This window comes from Nipponia nippon, unplaced genomic scaffold (genome assembly GCF_047370975.1).
Source record: "Nipponia nippon isolate SJK-2023a ecotype South Korea unplaced genomic scaffold, ASM4737097v1 scaffold_3, whole genome shotgun sequence".
In the NCBI taxonomy this organism is placed as follows: domain Eukaryota; kingdom Metazoa; phylum Chordata; class Aves; order Pelecaniformes; family Threskiornithidae; genus Nipponia; species Nipponia nippon.
In genome coordinates this window covers 108,939,876-108,963,918 of record NW_028262347.1, presented here as the reverse complement: position 1 = coordinate 108,963,918, position 24,043 = coordinate 108,939,876, and the positions used below count along the sequence as shown (strand labels likewise).

General features: G+C 39.7%; 2 protein-coding genes across 10 annotated transcripts in view; one reads left to right on the top strand and one right to left on the bottom strand.

Moving 5' to 3' along the window:
• Positions 1-13,844, top strand: part of MARCHF5 (membrane associated ring-CH-type finger 5) — a 52,238-nt gene extending 38,394 nt beyond the window's left edge. The window contains exons 6-7 of one of the 3 annotated variants that reach the window (XR_015706504.1): positions 1,064-6,601; positions 7,051-13,844. Coding sequence is in view for 1 of the 3 variants with exons in the window: in XM_087765859.1 (XP_087621985.1) it covers positions 1,064-1,099 (36 nt within the window). In the remaining 2 variants the exon portion in view is untranslated. Of the gene's footprint in view, positions 1-1,063; positions 6,793-6,829 lie in introns of those variants that run through there. The other 2 variants (XR_015706503.1, XM_087765859.1) reach the window with 2 other exon arrangements.
• Positions 13,845-13,985: 141 nt separating this feature from the next.
• Positions 13,986-24,043, bottom strand: part of IDE (insulin degrading enzyme) — a 69,921-nt gene continuing 59,863 nt past the window's right edge. For 6 of the 7 annotated variants that reach the window (XM_087765843.1, XM_087765845.1, XM_087765838.1 and 3 more), the window contains 5 exons: positions 23,733-24,005; positions 21,581-21,642; positions 19,927-19,999; positions 17,871-17,938; positions 13,986-16,669 (listed from right to left, as the gene is read on the bottom strand). In XM_087765843.1, coding sequence (XP_087621969.1) covers positions 16,574-16,669; positions 17,871-17,938; positions 19,927-19,999; positions 21,581-21,642; positions 23,733-24,005 — 572 coding nt within the window. In that variant the 3' untranslated portion in view covers positions 13,986-16,573. The remainder of the gene's footprint in view (positions 16,670-17,870; positions 17,939-19,926; positions 20,000-21,580; positions 21,643-23,732; positions 24,006-24,043) is intronic. The other variant, XM_087765839.1, reaches the window with a different exon arrangement.

Genomic DNA, 24,043 nt, shown 5'->3' with positions numbered 1-24,043 from the left:
TCTGTATAATAAACTGGACACCTTCAAAAGCCTATCAGATGGTCAGCTTTAGGAGCCTCGTTACAGGGTAATTAGTTGCATCTGGATATTCCTCAGGAGCACATTAACAACGTGTTTGAAAAAGCATTGTGTAAGACTTGAATTCATCCCTTTTGGCAGCTGCATAATCATCATCTGGGAAGATATGTAATCCTTTTCTTGCATACCTAACATATATTCTTAAGAATGGCAGCCACTGAGCCAATGTTAAAACACATTTGCATACGTATGAACATGACCAAGAGAAACTGAATATTTACACATCAGCCACGATGTGCAGCTTGGATGGTGGGTTTTAGTTTTGGTTTGGTTCTACTCCGCCTCTGAAAGAAGGCGGCTTGTGCTACTGCGCACCCCAGGAAAGGCACAAAAGGCATAGGCAAGCTGCATTCAGTATGTGGCAGTGCTGCTCCAGTCAGAAAGCAAACAAATATACTGAAATGTAATTAGGATAAATCAAATATGCACCACAATTATACAGCACGTGGCAAGCAGACTCCAAAAGTGAGTGGTGTATTTTTGCATCCTAACATTTCCTGTATTCCCAAAGCAGATTCTTTCCTTATTATTGCCTTTTTGAGACGTAATTAGATGGCCTCAAAATATCTTTTTTCTGTAACAACCCTTTTTTGAAAGTCAAGTCTCTTACTAATTGACTTGCAGAGGAACTGAACAGTATCACCATCAAAATACAGTAACATGACTTAATATTCCCTGTGCAATAGGTAAGGAAGCAGAAGGATGGGGAGAGTGTACAACGCAGTTAACTTCTAGTACTGTTAACAGCTGAACTGGGTGCTGTGTCTTGAGTAGTGCATAGTGTTCATTTTGTCTTTTAAAATATATTAGCATTAAAAAAGGAAGCATCTAATCCGTTTATACCACCCCCCCACGCACACACACACAAAACAAAATCTGCCTTTTTGCTCAATACTGATACCGAAGCAAAAGGGGGATAGCGGAGTGGCAGCCTACTGTATTGGCCATCCTGCCCTTCAAACATTGTTCTCTCCATCTTGTGCAGGGCTCTCACCTGGCTGCAGACAGCAGTGCATGCTGAAAAGCTAGAGGATGTGAAGAACCACTCGATGAAACAAAATCAGCTACTGACTGAAGTGTGAGGGATGCTACAGGCAATGACTGCACGGTCACTTTTGTCTGCACAATGATTTTTCAGACTCAGAAGTCCCACAAACAAATGCCCTTTTCCATCTATAGAAACAAAGCAACCACTTGACAACATAAACTGTCAATTCCAATGGAGGAGTGGGGTTTCTCGAGCATGTTTGACGAGTTTGTCACAGCTGGATGTTCTTGCAGATTAAATTTCAGCTGGTTCAAGGTCCGGTTACACAGCTCAGGTATAGTTTTTGCTGGATGAGCAGATGCACATAGAGCAACTTTGTGATGGACTAAGCCATGGATATGCCGCCTGATACTTCAAATAGTACTACACCTTGCCCATTCCTACTTTCCACATGATTGCTGGATGCCAGGGGGACTCTTTTGGGTGAGAGCCTGATGCTCTTGCCTTCAGGCTCAGCTGCCTCCACAGGCAGCACCTGCAGTCCACAGCAGATGCCCCTGTCCTGGGGCCTGACCGCCGCTTGTTGCTAACAGCTCACCCTGGCAGCAGGGGTAACCTGCTCCCAGCCCAAGCAGCAGGACGGGTGTAAGGACTGCTGGGAGACAGCTCAGGGCTGGGCTGAGGCCCTCCTTCCCACACTCTTATTTAATGAGACAAACAAAAAAGGGATCTGCACACCTGAGATGGTGACAGCTTATTGCATACAGGCGTCCGTTCTTGGGGCACTGGGCAACTACAGAACTTTGGGCTGACCTGAAAGTAATTACTTTGTAGTGGGGCCAGGCTGGCAGAATAGCACCTCTCTCTTCCTCTGGGAGGGAAACCAAGGCCAGCTCTCCCAGGACAAGGCAAGGCCCGTGAGTCATGCTGTAGAGTGAAAGGCATAAAGGGTACACAGTGCCCTCTGCCATCACCCTACAGTGAAAGCACAGCCTAAATGCAGATAGCTGAGTTACCTCTTTTTTGATTCAAGTAAGGATGGGGTTGAGACTAATCTGCTCTCCTGAACAAGCTTCATGCACTTTTCTTTCCCCATCGGGTACAATATTTTTATTTAAAAATCCTCTGTCTTCAGTGGTGCATGATCAGGCTCTGACACCAAAATGCAGACAGACCACAGCACAACAACTTCACAGAGGCCAGGTGAGCCTCAGAGTCTGCAAAATAACAAACGATATAAATGAGAGCATTGTGGCAGGATTCTGGGACCGTACCAACTGCATGGCAGAAAAGAGATACAGATTTCATATCATGTCTAGAACAAAATCATCCCTCCTTATCACAGCTGCGGTTGCAATGTAAGCCTAGAGCAGATGCTGGAATTCTAAAATTCTGCATTATCTGGGAGCGCTAGGCTCCCAGCAGGTAAAATGCTAGGATTTGCCAGCACTTTATTTTCCTTTTCCTGCTTCTGCTGCTCCTGCCAGTAGTCACGGTTGTGCTGAAAAGTTTTAAAGGTCAGAGATAAAGATAGCTGGATACGGATTTGCAATCCTGAACACATGCAGTATTCGAGAAGATGATCTGATCTCATATTCTGGTTCAGTCCTTTTATAGTTAATCTCCCCATTTTCCAACTGTGTAGGAATTGTAGATTTTGGCTAATCCTTCTCGTTTGCCTCTGGTGGTTGGAGCTTTTTCCATTGACAGGAGTTCATCAGTACAGCTAAACAAAATCACTGTAAGCTGTCAAACAGAAGACAAATGAGAGCTTACAAAATAGAATACTCACTGAACTGAGACAAAACTTCCAGCACCGACAATGATGATGGCGGGGGAGCAGAGACTATCTAGTTATAATTGCCAATTTAGCAACAGCTGAGCCTGTACTTATCTGAATTGGTACTTCTGCTAAATTCATGATGTTTTTGTCCTGTGCTAAGCCTTGACATTAGCAGACACAATGCAAATGCAATGTTCCAGGGATAACTCCTCTCTCAAAAAACAGCAGGTGGTGCTTAGTCTGAGGACTGGATCCTAGGGGAAGATTGCTTTTTTCCCTCATGTGGGCACCTGCTGTTGAGCTGAGTTTTTTTTGAATCCGCCTGCAAGCATCAAGGTGATGAGCATGCACTGATTTTTTCAGTAGAGGTTTGTAATTGTTCTCAGTTCCAGCCTTCGCCTTTTTTCCTAAGCCCAAAATATAAATGCACTTTTCTTTTTGTTTAAAACTTTCATGTCGTGCTCTTGAAGTCCTGTCTAGATAACAGCTTATCTTTGGATTGTACCTTATAACACCAGCATTCTGTTTTATCATGAAGTGGTTGCCACCAAACACTGGTGAATAAATTGCAGATATGCCTTATTCTATCAAGGACAGCTAATTTGTGGGAGGTAATTACTGTGTAGCCTGTTGATTTGCTCTCTCATCAAAAGATGCTTCAAGTTAATGAACAGCGTATAAAAGGATATATAAAAATATGCAAAAACTATTTGTCTGAAATAAATTTTGCTCCAATGCAGTGAAGTGCAGGCAAAAGTGCAGTAACAAAACAAATGCACTTGCCCTTTTAAATGAAAACCAGTGTCTCCGGGGGATTTATATGACAGCAATAACTCTCATCATCTAAAAATAATCATCAACTATAACATTAGGCATAAGAAGTCCAAGTAAGAAAGAGCATGTTCAGTGTGTTGATGACGTTAGTATACAACATGGCATACCTAAAACAGAAAGGGAATACAGAATCCTGAAATTAAACTTGGACTATTCATGACAATAGGGGTGGCAAGAAACTGGAGTAAGAAACAAACCTCCTTTCATGTCCAGGTATACTGCTATCCATTTTGGGACAGCAGCCTTCTAACCCGCACTGTATACAGGAGGAACTGTGTCCCTTCTCCAAGCTGACAGTTATTCTAGTCCCATAAATAGCTTGCTATAAATTATGCCAGAGAAAATAAAATTGGAGGGATGACACAAAAATAACCTATAGGATACAGACAAGGGAGAAAGTTGCCTTCAGCTGAAATTTGAAATGTTACAGACCAACGTGCTGCATCCTAAAAGGCTTTGACAGGCCTATCATCAGCAAGGGTGTAATTCCCTTTCCCATCATGTATTCTTTAAGAAGTCATGGCTGCAGGCCTTTCTTCTTTTAATGTGGGTAGCATGTTTGGTTTGCTGTTTGGAGATGAGGCAGATCATAGGCGTTTATACTGCCTGTGGTCTGAGGCATCAATATTTAAACCAGCTTTGACCAAAAATGCTGCGCTTGAGCTCACGTGGTGGGTCCTGCCGAAGGGGTCAGGGCTGGCGGCACCCATTCTGCCTGGAGCATGTGTGCGTCGGGCAGCAGGAGTGCAAGTCTGTAGCAGAGAGGGTCAGAAGAACAGAGCTTAGCAAGGAAGCTTTAGCTTTCTGTCTTGCTCTTTAATATGCAAGTAACATCACTGCAGACTTGCACCACGGTGGTTAGCAGGCATACATAGGTCTAAGGCCATTCAAGCTGACAAATCTCTGACTCATCTCTCCTCTGTATTGGGGTGATACGCTTTCTGCATTAGCTGAGGTCTTTGAAATAAAAAACTGACAAAGGAAAGACAAAAGGGAATTTAACAAAATGTCATAATTAATTCAACAATGTTTTAAATCACCAACTGCAATGTTATTCAATTTTGGTGAATGGGAAATTAAATAATTCAAAATATTTCAAATCTCACAGAGCAATTATTCAACTGAAAGCTCAAAAGTTCAGATCAGTCTTCAGAGGGGTGTATTTCTAACGGACAGGACTTCTCTCAAGCCAAGAACATGCATTAGCTCGGCAATGTTCTTTTCAAGCTTACAGCTCTGTAGAGTACAACTTATTCATCTGTCAGATTTTATGCACTTCTTGCCAGGGTATCATTTATATCTTATTTCTCCAAACCAGAAAAAAAAAATATTTTTAGGAAGAGAGAGCAAGCAGAATAAAGCCTTTAAATATAAATCAGCTGATTCAGAGTCCCTTCTCCATTTTCTGTCTCCTTCAACCACATGCTCTTGCATTTACCCTTAAGTTAAACCATTCAGATGAGCTTTTGGGCTCTGTGACAGAATTAGAGAAAACAGGATAAGCAGTTTACCCTTTCAATGTGCAAACCAGGCATCTCTTCCCAGCAGATGTATTAGTGAGCCACCACAGCCAGGTGCAGCCCAGGGATGCTTGCACCCAGCGGTGAGCCTGACTCGAGGAAAAGGAAGCTCCCGCTGCATGGCAAGGAACAGAGAAAGGGGCAGCCAATTCCCATATAGGTGTGTAATTGTGTTCTTCATTCACCACCCAAAGTATGCAGTTAATGAGTCTTATTGTTCTTCTTGTGCTTTGTAGTGAAGGCTCATATTGCTCTTCTTACCCCAGCACTCATGTGCCTGCACATACCTACACATACAGAGTTCCCCCAGACTAGAAAGTCTAGAGACAAGAGGAGGCTATTAGCACAAATTTTGGGAGATGACTGTGCAGGATTCTTTTGTTCAAGGCTAAGTCAACCTTAGGGTACAGAGCTCTGCAAGGAAACGTTTCCTCCTCCTCCACTCCCACCTGATGCAGGAGGGTTGCTACCACCACTAGGTCGCCTGATATTTCCTTTAATAAGACCATGTTTCCAATTGCTAAGAACCTTGTCAAACATTAAACACCATGCTATGTGGCCCACAGTGAGTAACTACGGAAATTTCTTCTGTGATCGTTTGGTCTCTTAATGAGATATTGCAGCAGGTCTTTGACAGTCTCAAAGCTTGAAGTAGTGAACTGAAAATTAGGTGGCAGGAGGGACTTCAGATTGTGGGCTGAGGTGATGGCTTTTGTAACTTGTATGAAGAATCTTCCCAAACACCTTGAAAATTTGAAGGCTGAAGCTGCTCAGTTGGGATTTGATGAAACTTAACTAGAATTTCCCAAGGTATTTTTGTGGAAGGGGCATGTTAAGAGAATAAATGGGTCTTAGCACCTTATTGCTACCTGCAGTGCTGTATAGCTGGACCTGAAAGCAGAAAGCCTGTCCTCCAGAGCTCTCAGCAACTTCCCTGCTTAGCCTATCCTACTCAAAGGCGAAAGATAAAATGGGGATTCAGCAACAGCTGTAGTGAATGAAAGACAAGGAGGTTGGGGACTGAGTAGTCATTGAGAAAAATGAGGAAGAGATTTTGGGCATTAATCTGACACACACAGCCTGGGAGCCGCAGAAGGCTCAGGGCACAGGGGCAGCGTGGATGAAGGAGGCAGGTGACAAATGGGTGAGAAGAGGACCGAGCCTGGCCAGGGGAGAAAGATGTGGATCCAGAAACAGGGGAAGTCAGGAAGAAGACGCGGAGGTCTGTCACCATCAGAGGCTGGCACAGGGTGCGTGCCTCAGCTCCTTTGCTGCTCTCCAGCACCTGGAAATGCCAGCGACGTGGGCTTATAGCACAGACACACGCGTCCTCACATCCAGCGCGTGACAGGTCCCGTGGCTCTCCCCCATGAGACAACGCGTGCCCGTGTCACTAAGGTAACACACAATGAAAGCTGCTCCCCCCGCCTTTCGGTTTCCTTTTTCCGTTCTTTGCACGCTTGGCAATTACACGCCAAAGTCTGCGCTATGAGCAGTTTACTGCCAAGCCTCCCGTGATGCCAAATGCTCGGAAATACCAGAACCACGGTGGCCTATGCAACCTTATTTCTGCCCTCTTTTGTGAAAGGATCTGGCCGTGACGTGACCATTCACTCTTTTCCACAGCTGCCTGCGTGCCACTCCGACGCTTGCTCCAAAGGCAAAATTGTCGCTGTTCCCCTGAGTTTCCCTGTGGTGCCTGTTGCTACAGTGCCAAGCACTCCACATGTACAACCCTCCCCAGGGCTGGGTGGGGAGTGAGCAGCACCGGGGGTCTGCAGCACGGACGAATTTAGATAATCCCACTCGTGATGCCCGTGACCTGATATATGTATTTTTTTCCTCAGAATAACGGGCATCGTGTCAGTCGCACGTTCAATGCACAGCAAAGCTGTGGCTCCACTTGCTGCGCTCGATGTTGCTGCAAATTAACCCCCTGTTAATTCATGGACATCCCCCCACTCCCTAAAAAAAAAAAAAAAGAGGCTGTGAGATAAGACGGAGCCCGCGGCCCCCCACGCCCCGCAGGGGCCCGGCTGCCCCTGTGCAGCCGCAAGACGTCGGCCTCCCTCGCCGCCATCTTGCCCCGCGTATCCCCAGTTCCCGCCGCAGCAGGGCAGGCGGCGCCCCCCGGCCCCGGCTCCCACACGGGCCCCGGCCAGCGGGATACAGGCTCCCCGCCCGCCATTCTCTATCACCTCACCGAGCCCCCTCTTCACTCCAGCCGGACCGGCGCCCGCCCACACCCGGCCCCTCTCACCGCCTCAGCTCGGCGGCACCTCCCCGCGGCCGTGGACCGTCGTTTCGGGCCCGGCGCCGACGGCCCCCTCTGGGCGAGGGCGGCAGCAAATGGCGGAGGCGGGAACCCCGGGGCCAACCCCACAGGCTGGGAGAACCCTTGGAGAGCAATCGCGTTTAGGACACCTGACAAGACGCTAAATTTTTGAAGATAAAAGACCTGACGCAGTCTTGCTCCTTATAAAATACACATATGGACCATTTCTAAGATTTAAAAGTGGTTTATTTTCTCCCATTAAGCATTTAAAGTTCTCTTTATATTTTTATCTGTAGAATCGTACAAACACGATTTTCCTCAGCGGAAGGAAGAAAATCATTTTCATGCATAAAGATGAGATGCATAACTCTTCACATTGTTACAGGGAATAACAGCAAATGTTGTATCGTATAGCACCAAGGAGCATTTTAATTACAGTGTGAAGGAAAGATACCACGAAAGGTGCTTGTTTCATGGTGAATCTTTTAAGCTGACATTTTTATTCTGAAGTATATGCTGTTTTCCAAGCAATGGAAATTAAACTTTACATTAAAGAAATTAAAATACACCTGTTTAAAAAACTTGACAGCTTCTACCAATTCAGGTATGAAATTTGATTTCTTTTCTTGCATAGCAAATTTTCTTTAAACTTTGAAACAGATAAGAAAACCTTAAAAAAAAAAAAATATTTCCTCCTTTCCTGGTCTTCCCTTACCCCAACCTGCTCAAACAGTAGGAAATAATCTTTGAATATGCAGGGCTCCATCAGGAACCTGAACAGTCCTCTGCAAATGAAGCAGACAATCCTCCTCTTAAACTTATTACTGTAAAAATGGCACTAAAGAGTTCAACATTTACTGTCAATTAAGTCACTTCTACTTGACTTTCCAGGTGAAAAATGTTTTGCTAAAGACTCAACAAGGGACCCAAAAAAAAAAATAAAATCAAACTTCAGGTCTTTCACTCTCTTGCATCACCATAAATAAAACACCCAGTTCTGTCATTCATGCCAAAGGGCAGGGCCTAGATATGGCAGGTCATTTCAAATACGTATGTGTAGCCATTACCTAGAGGCACAGGTAACTGGTTGGAAATAGCACTAATTAGTGCACTACAAATACTGCAAAAGAGGAAATATAATTAAACTTCCTTTCTGACACGGAAAAGGTAGTAACATTTGCTATTAAATCGAACCCAAGGAAAGACCTGTTGAGTAAGGATATTTGATTTGATGTGGCTGCTGCTCAAGAACAGAACTTTACTGTTTGCCCAGGGCAGCCGAGATTGCAAGGGGCCAACAAAGATGGGATTGTTCTCCTCTCTGGACACCTTTAGCCATTCGTACTTTCAGGACCAAGAAGAAACATTACAAATGGAGCTTTTTATATTGAAGAGCTGCTGTTGTTCTGTGGATACTGTAGTGCTACCCATTCTCACTACATCTCTCCAAATTGTGCAATCTCTCTCTCCTGCAATACCAGTCTACCAGGACTGTGCACGTTGTTGCCAGTACATGTCTGGTATCCCTTATGAGGGCACTTCAGCACGTTCAATGAACCAGAAATTACCAACAGAATAAGTAAAATAGTTTAAGCTTACTGATTGTGCTATCCCTTATAGTCTTATTTAATCATAGACATAAACCTACACTCGGTTTTGATTTTGCGTTGCAGTCCATTTTCTGAACAATTACCTCTTCCTGAGCTGCTGGACAGCCAAATATATTACATCTTTCCACGCAGTTTTGAGAAGGTGTATTATTTACTTCAGCTTAAAAAAAAAGTGATAGATTAACTACTTTCCAAATGCTTATTTTACAAATGTAGATATAAATTATCTTGGGGTGTAAGTTCATCTTTTTGCTTGCATGGTGTACAGTGACTCCTGGGGAATGGCAAGGCAGCTCCTCCGGCATCTTTTTAACAGATCTCTGTCACACCATCACCAAATTAAAGCTCAGTCCAACAAGCTCTGAAACTATAGGACTCTCTTTATTTCTATACAAGACTGAGACCTTATATCTGGATCTCAATTAAAGAAAAAACACGAATGTTACAAGACTTCCAGGACTATTAAACTATTCCAACAGTATTTAAGATTATTTTAAATGACTAGTCAGAGTTTATGCCAAAACCATTGTTAAGATACACGTACTTTATAATCTAGGGCTATCAGTATACTCCAGTTGTCAGGCCAGCTTAAGCATTTAGTTATTAATTATCTCAACTGCCTTTTTTTGTGTCTGTTTGGTAGAGAATGTAGACCTAATAATAAAAGTAGCAGAATCTCTCATTAATTTTCTGTTGCTTGCAAAGCTCAAAGAAACTTAGACTGTTCAGACACTGCAAGTTGTCCTGAAAACATGGTCTTGTATTCACTCTTAACTACTCAGTTCAACATTTAAAAAAGCCTAATACAGATTATTAGCTATACAGCACCACAGTTGTGCATTGGTAGTTTACAGACATAACACATGACCCCTTTTCACAGGAATTTATAATTCATACACAATGACATGACAGATAGACACATGATTATCAGACAAGAAGTGCAAAACGGCATGCAACTAGTTGCTTTCAACTTATATGCATTATCTTCCATTTCAATGTTATTTTTATTAGGTGGCTCATAGCATGGGCAAGCACCCCAGCTCACACTTACATTTTGTATACATTGAGCTTAAAATCTTCTGTAGTTTCACATTCATAACATCTTTAAACTAATGATAACTGACATTTAAATTCAAGTGGAAAATCCGAACTACAAGCATTCTTTGTATATGCATTCTTCAAGTTACACAAAGCCTACGAGCTATTCCACTCTTAAATACGCCTACTTCCAGGAAAAGGCTGCATAAGGTACATTTTTATTAGCTTATTCACAGCAATAAAATCATATTGTGCATACAACAGCAGATCATTCTCCTGCTGCAGTTGAGTAGCACCTGTTTTCAAATTATTTCTGAAATAGTTCTACTTGCTTAAATCTCCCACTTTGCTGAGCTTCAGCAGCAGTCCGGTGTGGCTCTCCAAGCTTAGACAAACTGTAGGTGCCATCTCTATAACTTCATGGATAAAGCTTGCCACGATTAGAAGGTTAAGTTCTAATCACAGAAAAAATAGCCTAGAACACGCACGCAGCCCACACCCGATGCATGCCAGTGCTAAAGGGACACCAATGGCACTTCCGACTGATGTGACAATGGGAGTATCTGGTCACCTCACCTTGATCAGAGAGACATGACGCAATGCGAGATGAACGGCGGATGTCTCTGCCTTTGAAGATGACACAAGGGGCATCGGAACTAAACAGTCAGCTTGCGGAGATGCCAAATGCAGTTATACGTACAGATTCCCGTGCTCCTAAAATACACTTAATGCTGCAGTATTGTCACAATTACTTTCTCTTCCTACAATTTTAGCTGGAAATGAGTATTAATCAAATCTGTGAACGGGAGAATTATCTGCATAGATTTTTTTTCAGCTTCCTGAAGCTTCACCCTTAACAGGTTATGTGCCAGTGAACGATACTGGTATCTCACAGTCAAAACACAGAACTTCACCTGCAGTAAGCGGTCATAAGAAACACATTTTCCCCCCCCAGTACTGCAGAGGGCTTGGAACGCACAAGTATTAGCAGGCTAAAAGTTACTATAATGACTAAAAGATAAAGTGGGGAAACGTTGAACTGTTTGACAGCTTACTGACTCCAGAGCACTGATGAGCACTAATTTGTTGTGAACTTCCCTGGCTTTTACACACACGTGCAAATAATCATTTGGGTTGAAACCTGTCCTGCTAAACTTACTTCATTCCAAAGCAAGTTGGAAAGTTTGAAAAAATACCCAGAGAACCATTTTTGAGCACTACTGCTGTGAAATGTTTACATGCTTCTGGTGTTTTAAACCAGTTCCAACATTGCCTTATCAAGTGAACCACTTGAATAGCTCTACAGCATATTTTTAAGACTGCTGTCCACTAAAAGGCGTCACATCCAAAATTTAGATCTTCAAAGCCCAGTCTCTGCTTTTACTACCATTTGTACGCACCCACTTGTTATATATTCGATTTCCCAGAATCCCATTTTTGTGCATGCTCTGAAATGACTCAACCTTACCCATGTAAAATGCATCAGTATTGATCTCCTACATCTCCCTGGAATTCACAAGCAGGTCTTCTCTCTCTCCCATCACAGGAGCTCATCCTTTACAACAGACTGCACATAAAAAGCATGTTCTTCTATGCCACAACTCAGTGGTTAGCACAAGTCACCAAAAACTCAACTTCATTTCCATCTTCTCTCAGAATTTTCTCTAGCCTGTTTTTCCCACTTCCCAGGAGGTCAGTAACGTAGGCTGGGGCCCTCCTCATTCCCTTCTGTTGAACCTGGTCTGATTTTGTCGAGTAAGCATTCACCACAAGAGTATGTGCATGTATGAGCCCACACGTGCTACGGGACACCCCGTTCTGTGCACAGGGGGAGGGGAGGGCTGGAAGGGGGGCCTGAGTTCCAGCTGCCGCTCCAGTGAAAAGTTTACATATCTTTGGCAGTCGCTAGAAACGTACCACGATTCCTTCCTGAAAGGGAAGTCGAGCAGGCAGCGAAAACCATAATGGAAATCTGAAGCAGAAGAAAGCATGTCTAACACCCAGTAAGGTGATGGCGAATCCTCAGAAAGATGCAGGATTTAAACTTGGATGCTTCTCACTAAAGTTTCCCACTGGCTAAGCCTCGTCACTTCCTCGCTCAGTGCAACAGTAACCTGAAGTCCACTTGGAGCTGCGTATCTTCCCTCGTCCATACACTGCATCCCTAAAGAGGGAGCCCTAAAAGTTAACAGTGGCAAATGCTCAGCAGTGTGGTGTCTACATCCTTTAACGCTGCTCGTCTAGTTAACAGCCTTGGGGTTGCTTAGAAATAGTAGTTTAAGAAGCCATAAATATTTTCAGTCTTAAATTCTGTTTAGACGCTTGAGTTCAAATAAGTTGGTTTAATTGTGACATTTCCCATTCTGCTGGGCCTTTGGCCCTACACACACTTCCTTCCTTTGAACTGCAATTCAGAATTCAGATACTATTAGCACTATATTCCACCAACAGCACATACTATAACTTATATTATTTCAACAGTAAGTAGACTCTGAAATGTTTCAGATAAAAGCCTTTCAACAGAATCTACGCAGGTCAGGCTTCTTTTGAAATTACATGAAAGGTAAGAAAGGTGCCTGAGTTTCTGAGCTCTTCTTCCTTTAAAATAGCACAGAGGTGCCTTGTATTGTGCAGCATGCAGCAACAATACTAAAAACTGACTTGAAAACAAAGTATTTCAGGGTTGGATTTGAATATCAAATTAGGTACCAGCTTAAGGGAAGGACCCAGGCGTCATTGTAGATGACCATATCAGTTCAGTGGGCAGCTATTGAAAAAATATGGAAAAAACATATAAAGAAAAGTATAGAAGATAACAGTTCTTCACTGTACAATGGAGCTATAGCAAAAGCATACTAACCAATTAGAGAAGGTAGACTAAAATTCTGCTGACCTTATGTTAAAACAAGAGCTAGAAAATAATAAATGAAGCTAAAAATGTGTGTACTGCTTTCTCCACACGTTATGATTACAACGTGTAACACATTATCAGTAAGGACAGTTCACGTCCAAGTGCTTAAACGATATTCTGAAAAAGCTCAAGCTTTTTTTTTTTTTAATGGCTAACAGTAATAGCCAAAGTAAATTTGGATAGCTTGATTTTTTGCAAAAGACAATTAAGCCCATGAGTCAAGATTTACACCAATCCCTAACGACTGGGAGTGGAGAAAGAGTGCCCTGATGCTGGGGACAAATAATTTTCCAGGTGAGTTGCAGGCGTTTTATTTCTCCGCTGAGAGTACCAACCACTCTTCCCAATGCCAAGGACAAAAACCTGTCTCAATGTTGCTAACTGTCAGGTATTACTTCAAGGAGCCCCATATCAGAACAGCAGAAGTGCCTGCCGACTTGCACCTTTATGCTGTCAGAACTCAGAATTGACACTACTCACTGTTCTAACAATCACACTTACTCCTAACCTTTCAAAACGTAATCTTTTGGTGTGCATAAAACAAAGAAATGACCAGGGAAAGTAATTTCTCAAAAGCAACACTGAAAAGCTGCACTAGGCACGATTCGGTCTGGCTGCAGCGATGTTCCGAATTTACAACTTCAGATTTCATAATTAAAATCCGGTCTTGTGCAAGTATTTCTACCTTTATATTATTAAGTTTTCATACACTCAGAGAGCAACAGAGGTGGATCATACCTGTGGGATGCCACATGGGGAAGTCCTCTGAAACTTCCCTAGAAGCGACTGGGACCACTTCTCCAGCAATGCTATTCAGCCTAACTAGTCCAAGCAACTGGATAGCAGAAAATCACAATTAACGTATAATAAAAAACATGCACAGACTGATAGATGTAACATTACCAGTATGCAAAAAATTAAAATGAAACAAATTAAGAACTCCAAACATTAAATTCAGATTGTTTATTGTAAACAGAATAACTCTAGCACTCTGTCATACTGGCTGTGTCACATGCACCCAATTCCACATCAACTGCTTAAAATAGCACTTGCAAAAATTACAGTTATGTAATAATAATTTATGGTTTCTTACATAAACTAATTAACAAGCACTAAAATTGAATTACAGTGTATTCTAGGTAGTTTTTTATTGCTTGTAGACACTGCAGCTTTGGATCCATTAAAATGAACCCATTAGTATGCCTGAGTTTATCAAAATTTACTGCTATATCAAACTCAGAAACTGTAAAATGCTGGAGAACACTTAAAAGCAATTGAGAGTTGCTGGAAAACTACATGGGTTTCCACATCCAGTCACAGAACTTTGAAATTCTACGTTTTTTCCTTTGGAAAACATGATTTGTGAGCTTGTGTTAAATACACTGCCATTCCAATTTATTTATATAATTTGTTAAAATTAGAGTTGATAGTACTTCCATGAATATATATCTCTCTATTTATTTTTACACACGATAGAAGCCATTTCATTTTATCACCTTAAGAGTGGTATGTTTAAATACTAAATTCCAAAATATATATTTTTATAATATGTTGTCAAAACTTTTAATATATATAATACAAATACTTTTACTAAAGGAAAACTATAAACAAAAGTGAAATGCAAGAGGGTAAAAAGCCCATTTTATGTGAAGGATCCATGAAAAATGTGGTGAACAGAGACATGTTTACTGTTTTTGCTTATACTATGTTTAATTTTTAATTTTACAAAAAAAACCATCTAGTGGCCTTCCTTAGCAACAGGTTACATCACAAACTATCATCAAATTTATTATAAGATGTTGAAACACGTACTGTTAGCCTTTAAAACAACTTTTAAATACACTGTGTTTATTCAATTAGAAGAGACTCTCAGATAAACACAACTTAGGGCCCTTACCCTGTCAAGCATTCATTTAATTTGGCTTCAGAGCCAGTGTAAGAACGAACATCGATTCAATGACAAGACCAGCTCTGTTGAATATACCAGGATTCTGACATACGACAACGTGCATGTCACATCACGGCCTTAGTTTCAGGTTCTTTTAATAAGAAGCAAACTCTCAGTAACACCCCCGATGAGCAGATTTTATACCTTCAGTGCTTTCCATACTCTGTCCTGTCTGAACAATCACAAGCAATTTTATGCATTAAACAGGTAGGAGAACTTAGTCATCAGTAAGATGCTCCCTTACCTTTTTCTGTCTGGGGGCTGTTCCAAGCACAAGACCACTCTGCAGAAGTCAGTAAACTTGGTGAAGATTAGACACCACGTATTGTTTTACCATTTTACTGAATTATGGAATATATATACCTAGAGTATTTCAGCGTAACTCTTGAGCCTTCTGGGTTCTGCGCAGCCCTCTTCGAAGAGGTGGGAACAAACATTTTGTGATGTAACCTGAACCACACCCTGTGCTACAGCAGTACTGCTGACCCAGTACTGCACTGTCCCAAATGCCTTCCTGAAGACCAAGAAGGACCCACACAGATGTATCAGAACAATGATGTATCTGATTCATTACAGGGCCCACGTTTGACATTCACCTCTTCTTGAGTCAAGTACTACCGCATGTTTAAAGTTATTTGCAGTAGTAAGTGCTTTGCTGGACTGACACCTAACATAACAAATGAGGCAAAATAGACCGAGTTCTCCATCAGCACATGCGCAACTGAAAACAAAAAAAATGACACCAAATAAGTATTTTATATACCAAATGGAAACAATTCACAGTAACACTGAAAAACTGAACAGGATGATGACAGTATCGAGAGATTGGGACAACACTTTTGATAACAAAAATAAGATGCACTACTAAAGTGTTTCCAGCATTTTACTAGTTTTAATATAAAATGTCCCCAAATTTGTATAGAAAGATTAAAATCATGCCCATATCTTCAATTATTCTCATTAAGACAATTCTCTCACGTAATACTGTATTGTCAAATTTCCTTTTTTTTCCCCACTGATCTTCATAAAACTTAAATAGAAAATATGTTGGTTGCATTAAGGATCAATTAAAAAAGTATCATTCAACACGTCACTTCAAAAAAATGTGAAAGTCTCTATTTTTAAGAAAAATTGTTGACCCCATCCCAAAAACATTTCTCACTCCCTCCAGCCCCAATAAGATAATTATTGGGATACTAAACGGTGTTTTTCTGGAGTAATAGAGTAATAAGGATATTTCAAGCAACTTTGTTTGCTCTGGAGGGTTATTTTATCAAAATGAAAATTTGAAGGGATATACTATTTTAAAAATATACTGCATCTACAAGTTTTTTATTATTATTGTTTCAGTTGATTTTGGTTTTCAACAGGTTGTCTGTAATATAAATGACACATGACCACAACTGATTTTTATATACTCTCTAGCCCTAACACACAGCTAATGTCAAACGAACCAAGAAGGAATTTGGGACTTTCATAACGGACAGAACCATTTATCCTAATGATCTTTAATAATTTTGTTCATCATGAAGTCCCCTGAAACCATGTCAGTACTGATCACTTGCATTTCTTCATCCATTGGGGTTCTTCACAGTTTTGCAGCCATGAAATTGATATGTGGTTTCACCAGTGGGAAGAGTGGCAGACTGCGCTTGAATTCTGTCATATTTTCAATCACACTTGGCTGCAAAGAAGCGTACGCAAGAAAAAGTCTGCTCAATATCTTTAATCAGAAAACTGAGAAATTCCTCCCTTTTCATTTTAAGTTTTGCTACAGCTACATAAAACACATCTTTCTTGCTCTTTTCTACAGTATTAGTGATTCACATTTCATTATTACAGGATCCCCCAAAATATACTGTTATTTCTTATGAAATAAATGGTTTCATATTTACATTGGATAATTTAAAACAATAACTATAATGCAGTAATTGCGTTACTAATAATGGCAGGAACTTTCGTAAATGCAGAGCTTGCCTTTTCATTTACAAACTCTACTTCAGAACATCCCACCTATCCTTTGAATATCACAGGTAAGATCATAACAATAGCAATTCAATGAGCTAGTATTTTTAGTTGCAGTAACGAAGTAACTTTTCCATATTTCAGTCACAATGGCTAATATATCCACATATAATTCATACAGCAATTTCCACCTATGATGATTATTTCACCTATAAGGACTGAATAAGAACACAGATCTACTACTGCATTGTGAAAAGTTAATTATCTATTGGGACAAACATTACCATCCTTCTTCAAGAAAATTCATTTAAGGTCCAGTAAGGGCCCAGTGCTATCATATCTAACCACACAGTGAAATCTGTAATACTTCTATGAACAGAATTTGTCAAATTGCTTCCCCTGCAGGTTACACATTGAGAGGAATGGGCGTTACTATTTTAGGCTTTAAGATAATGACCAGATAGTTGGTTTTATTGCTGTTGGTTTGGGGTTGAGGGTTGTTTTTGTTTGTTTGTTTGTTTTTTAAACAAAGATGATAAATTTGTTGATGCATATGCATCTTTCTCTTGGCACCTGATACATCCTATCATATACAATCAGTATTTTCAGACAATAACAATCTGTATTTTACTCCATAGTGAAGATAATCGGTAGAGCTAACTACTACTATCAGCTTTCATCTCAATGGAATAGAAGGAACAAAGGTAGCAGGACAGACTGTTAAAAAGAAAAAAAAAATTAAAGAAAAATCCCTGTCGTTATTGAGGATGACAATACGTGTGGAAAAGAGCTGAAACATCAGCCTCACAACAGCATGAATTTCAAGAAGTTTGTTTCTGCCTATAAACTTATGTTTAATGATACTAAACTTCCATATTAAGAATACAGCCTGAGATTTTTTGTGTGTTGTTTCTTTTTACCTGTGGTAGTGGCGGTGCTGGTGCCAGGTTCACATCATTTTGGCATGGAAATTCACCAACAACAGGGCCTATTCAACATCATCAAAATTAATTCAGGACCATAATTTAATCCGTACCTTTTACATAATAAACTGTTTTCTCTTGTAAGACAGGTATCTATATAAAGCACAGGTTATTGATTTTAAAGTATCTCTAAATAAGATTTTCTGAACATTTTGCTTTTATACTCCATGGGTGTCTTTAGAAATACAAAGAGCTTAATCCATGATTTGACTTGAGAACATGTGCTGAGGCAGTGGCTTTTATTCATTTTACTTACACATAAAGAGAATGTAGAAATAAAAATTGCTAATCTGCTAATCAATGAATACTTAAAACTGTTTTCCAGTACAAATTATGAGAACAGTAGCAAATGCCAGTAGTATATGCAACAAGAGCAATGCAACAACAGCACATCTTTCAGTAAGGACACGCCTATGGAGGCGTGGGGGTTACTCCATGTACCAGAGTTCTGGATAGCAACTCCAAATCCTCCCTGCCTGTCCCCATGCATGCCCTACTCCAGTCCCTCTAAAACTTCTTCCTGCATCCAATCTACTTGTCCCTAAGAACATCTAGTCTTAAATTCCTTAAACCTCCCTTCTACCTCCATACTCAAATTTCAACCCTAACCTTCACCTTGGGAGTTCAAGTGCTTCTCCCTCCTAAAATCCCAGATATCTACTCTACTGCTTTGGATTCTTTTCCACTCTCAGAGAAAATGGTGTGTCTGCCTCCAGGAGGAATGGTTCTCTTTGGGAAGCTTTTTAGCCTTCCTCCTTTGTGTTACCCTCCTTTGCGTTACATCTAGAGGATGGGCACCTGCACTTGGACTTGGACACCTGCTCATTTGGACTCACAGGAAGTGCATTCAAGTCCCAGTTTCTTTTTCATGGCAGAAGAGAGGCCACGTGCCAGATCGAATGGTTTAAGACTGGGGAGTATGTGGAGAGAATACCTTGCTATAATCTCTGTAAGAGTAACCACTTGTTAGGTTGTCTCCCATGCTCACCCCTGTCTTGAGAAGATACTATTCCAAGCAAATAAGAAACCATTCTGGCAATGTCATTACTACATTTTAAAAAGTTTTCTCTAGATAGGAAAAGTATTAGAGCTATTTCTATTTAGCAATGATTAGTCATGAAAACTGGAAAGATGCTTTGAAGCAAGTCTTCCTTACTCAGCTGCAGAGTTACAATTTCCATGGTACCATAAAAATCAATCATTCTGAGACTGGAAGGAGTTTCATGACAGGCACACAGCTACCTGCTTCTTTCTGTTCTACAAACAAGCCTTTAATATTCTTGATTTTGCAATCAGTTACATGTTGGAATTTAAGTCCAGTATAAACTGGTGAAAAATCTACACAAAACAACATAGACGTTTTTCCTCTCAGTTTGTTTATATTAACCAGAAACACTTTTAACCTTTTCCTTCTTGAATTCTAAAATGGAACAACACAGTTTACAACGCACAGCTAATCCAGATTATTTGAAAATAAAACCTAAACAAACTTTGACTTTCTCAAGTTTAAATATAGTGTTTGACATTCCCAGAGAGTTGGGTTTTGTTTGTGGTTTTGTTTTTTTTTTTTTTCTTCCTTTGAGAGTGCTTCAATAAAATTGTGGACATTCATTGCTTGTCAGCAAAAAACCCCCAACTTCATTGTATTGATAACTGCAAATCCTAATTTTGTTTTTCCTTGTAGGACTATTACAGTGTTTTATGTTTGTTTTAAAATATCCTGTTGAAAGAAGAAGGGCTATTTTAAGATACATTGTTTTAATATCAATATACTTCAGAATGGCTGAAGAACTTGGCCACAAACGTCGATCAGAAAATCTGAAGCACCCATGTGAAGAAAACCTATAAAAAGAAATACTTTTTCCTCTGAAAGGTATAATCCTCAGAGCTGAGTTTTTCTTATACTGCATTTGTATCATATAACATGGCTGTCTTTAACTATGACTTGCTTGAACAGGAATTGATTAAATACTATATTCAGCACAATACTTACAGGAATCCATTTCCCTTGCAAGGACGTGTACTGATACCTTGTGTCTTCTGGGAGCATCTATTGCCAACAGCACCTACAGTAAAAAACATCAAGTCCTTCAGGTGTGGGAAGTATCACTTAGACATTGTATTTATAAAACAGTAAAAGAACGAGAGCATTTAAATTTTAATTTAAGCTTTAAAATGAGGGACGAATTTTGGTATGTCCCTTCAAATATTATTAAAGGTCATCCCTACAATACTTTGATTTTACAATCAAGTTAAAAAAATCCATGTACTGTTTGGGACTCAGAAAAACTGGAAGTAATAGGAATTCAGCCATTAACTATCATAGTATCAGGAATGGAACCTAAAATCTCTGCAGAATTTTCAATCCCTAGCAGCCTTCTGGAAGCAAGTCACCCTGAACACAATTATTAAACTCAGCTGGACTAGCTCACCAATCTAGCCAGTTATTTCTGCTCTGGAATACTGGATAATCATGTACTGAGCATTAGTGTAAGCAAAATAATATAGATTCCTACAAACACAGAATACAGATACTTGTTCAAGTCATCATTTATTAAACAACAGCTGCTGAAATTCCATTTACTAAGTTTGTATTTGCTCCACATCTTCACCCATGCTATCATACTATTAAAAAAGAAAAACCCAAACCAAAGATGTTAGCATTCACTGTGCCATGTAAATAATAACCAGTTTTATGCATTAAGACTAAATCTCATAAAAATAGACGGTAATGTAAAAATGACCTTGGATAGTGAAAAGGATAAGACAGAGTACAAAAGAGAAACAATTCTGAAAGACATTAGGCCCCCCCAAGAGAGAAAAAAAGAATATATAGATACACACATACCCATGCTTCTTCATGGGCAGAAAATTTTCCATCCAATAGCAAGTTCCAAAGACGTACATCTACACTATTTTTCAAAGTATTCCCTGAGCTATTAGCTGCTCCGTAAGTAATAAAACAATATGTACACTTTGCAATATAGTGAATTATCATTGCCTATGAAATTTGTTATGAAACAGAAAGAACAAGGCCCAATTTATTTTGGGGGGGGGGGGGGGGACCCTCTAGTATTTTGCTTGCTTATATTAGATATCTATCTAACAACTTCATGCCGAGTTGCAACGTACAATTATTGCATCATTACGCTGTTCCTTTGTTCTGCCTAACTATGAGAGGAAGAAAAAAAGTGTTGATTTACAGTGAACAAAGCTTTAAAAATATCTGTTTCATTCACAGTTCACGCACACAATAAGCTGAATCATTTACTGGTTGTAGAAAAAAAAAATAAAAGAACAAATTTGCAATTTTGGCCAAGCTTGGTCATAGACTCATAGAGCAGCACATTTTTTATTCAGAAAGAAAGGATAAATGAGACAAGAGGATAATAAGAGCTGGTAAGAAAACAAATAAACAAACAAAACTTCAAAAACCCCACAATCCTTCTCCATAATTTTTACAGTATGCTAGTTGCCACTAAACTAAGTAGAGATTCAGAAAACAAAATTATTATTAAGGTATCTGCATCAATCATATCATCTACTTAAAACAGGCACAAGTATATGCTTTCATAGTTCACACAAATAACATCCAGCTATATCTACATCTGTTTCCAAGTAACATTTTAACTAGACAACTAACTTACCTTGTAGAACTGTATAATATCATCCTTGGTCAGGGTCTTTAGATAAGCCACTTCAATGTTATCTGCACAACAATAGTAAAAATTAGAACAAGTCTGCAAATCATAGCTGGTTATTAGCACACTACTTATTCAAAGTAATTTTCTTTCAAATTCAGATGCTGTAATTGACTGCAAATGATATGCTTTACATTCTTAACTTTTCAAGCTAATACTTGCATCACTAAAAGTGTCATTGGAAGCCTGGCAGAAAATTGTACTTTAGAAAGTCCACTTGATTGGACTTACTAAAAAACACGTTTGAAGAATACTGATTGCACTGTATGTTACTCAGTAGCTAAAAAGATATGCCTACTTCTGTATATTATCTTCAAATCAATGTTACATACTTCTAATGCAGACTGATTATAGATGGCTTTTATGCAGTTAGGAAACAGGATGGTAGGATGGACTTTGGCAGGATGTACTTTTAAATAAATGTAAGGAACGGTGCCTACATCATACCTGTTAAGGAATAATCACTTTTAAGGTATCTGGGAACAATGTGTCTCAGTAGCTACATCACTTCATATAAATTAAATAGTAATGAACTAATCATGTAATATCATAGCTGCATAAGCACGAATGTTTTTTGTTGTAGGCATGCTTGCTTTTCTTAGGGTTAGCAGGATCAAGAAGGAAACGTGTGCAAGAGAACAAATATACAGCTAACAAGTTTGTGAGGCAGGCTGCAAGTAATTAATATGAAGTTCTGCATGGAGGAAATAAAAAAAAATCAACAAAACACAGTTTGGAAAATTAACGACATTTGGGAGAAAATTTTTAAATTAAGTAAAACAGTAAAAGTAATAACAATAAAAATGTAAAAACCTGAAGAAAAAACCCTTTCACTTCTTAAGGCTGGAATATGAATTTCTAATTTTGACAATTCTAGTCATATTAGAATCATTAATGAAATAAAATTACTAGTGGATAGAGGGGAATTAAAGATATAAAAGTCAAGCGAAATAGTAAGTTGAGTAGGATTTAGATATGAAAGATATGGCTACAGCTAGCAGTAAGAAATTCCAGAGAGATAATACAGATCCATGTATGGTAAAAACAGAAACACTTCAGTGAGCAAAAAATCAAACTGTTTCATCAGACACAAAAGAAAGTACTTGAGGGGCTAAGTTTCCACGCCACTCCTTCTACTCAGGCATGAAACCTTGTCAGTAGCTCTCATTCTCTCGAGACCAAGCTAGATGACAATTCAAAATTCTTCATTATTACAACAGTTCAGTTAGTCATTGTCGACCAAAAAGACTGTATTTGCTATTGTGGAAGGCCAATCCTGTGCATGTAAAGCAGAAGAGAACTCACAGGATACAGAATGAGTTTTATGTAGGAAGCATATTATGCATGGAAGATGGAAAATTACAGCTGTGAATACGAGTTGAGACATGAAAATGTGAGGAAAAGCTGATCTGTACCTAAAACTGATTTTTTTTTTTTTTAAATGTTAGAAACTATATTACCAATATACCTCAATATTTTGGATTAAAAATCTTCAATCAATGATGAAAAAGGGAAAAATACAACATAAATACTATGTAGGATCACAATGCAAATAACAGTCCATTTTCAGTATAACACTAGAAGTTGGATCTCAAATGGTCTTGTACAAGCTGATAATCTTCAAAGTATCATGGATGAAAAACCAAAAAAATTAATGTTTCTTCAAGCCTACTCTAAGCTGAGACAGGTCACATGTTAGTTCAGATACCTGCTGTTGTCTCTGCCATCACTCCCTCAAAAGAACTGCGCAACGGGAAGAGGAATAGGGGTCATATGAATGTGTGCACTGTCAGGAATATCAAACTGTATTTGAATGTATCTCAGTCAAGTATTAGGCACATACGTAATACAGACATCTGAACATCACAGAAAGAAATTTGAGCTTATGCAACATCAACATTTGCATTCAAACCACTTCCAGTCCTTACCTACTCTATGTCTCACTGAGCCTTAAGGGAAAGAACGGAAGGTCAATGAAGCATTCGCCAACCCCCATCATACGGTGAACATCAGGGAACACGTTTATCCTGTATTACTAATGGCTCCCACAGCAGTGAGGGCACAGGCTCCACAAGGGAGGAATTATAATTTGTCTTACCTCTGTCGAAGTTATACTGCTGGGAAATGATTTCTCCCCAGTATTTAGCACATTCTGCAGACAGCTTCTTTGGTTTGTCTAGACGACGAATTGCTAAAGCTTGGATGTGTTTTTGGAAGGCCTCTTCTGTCATGTCTTCTATGCATTTCTCCATAGTTTTTAAGAATGCTTCAACTCTGCTTTCTAAATAGTGTGGTGGCTTTTCAGATTGGATAATAAATCGCAGTCCTTGTATGCCATTTGCCCGACGCGGACCACTGAACACAATGTAACCTTTGCAAAACAAGAACAGTCACAAATTAGAAGAAATC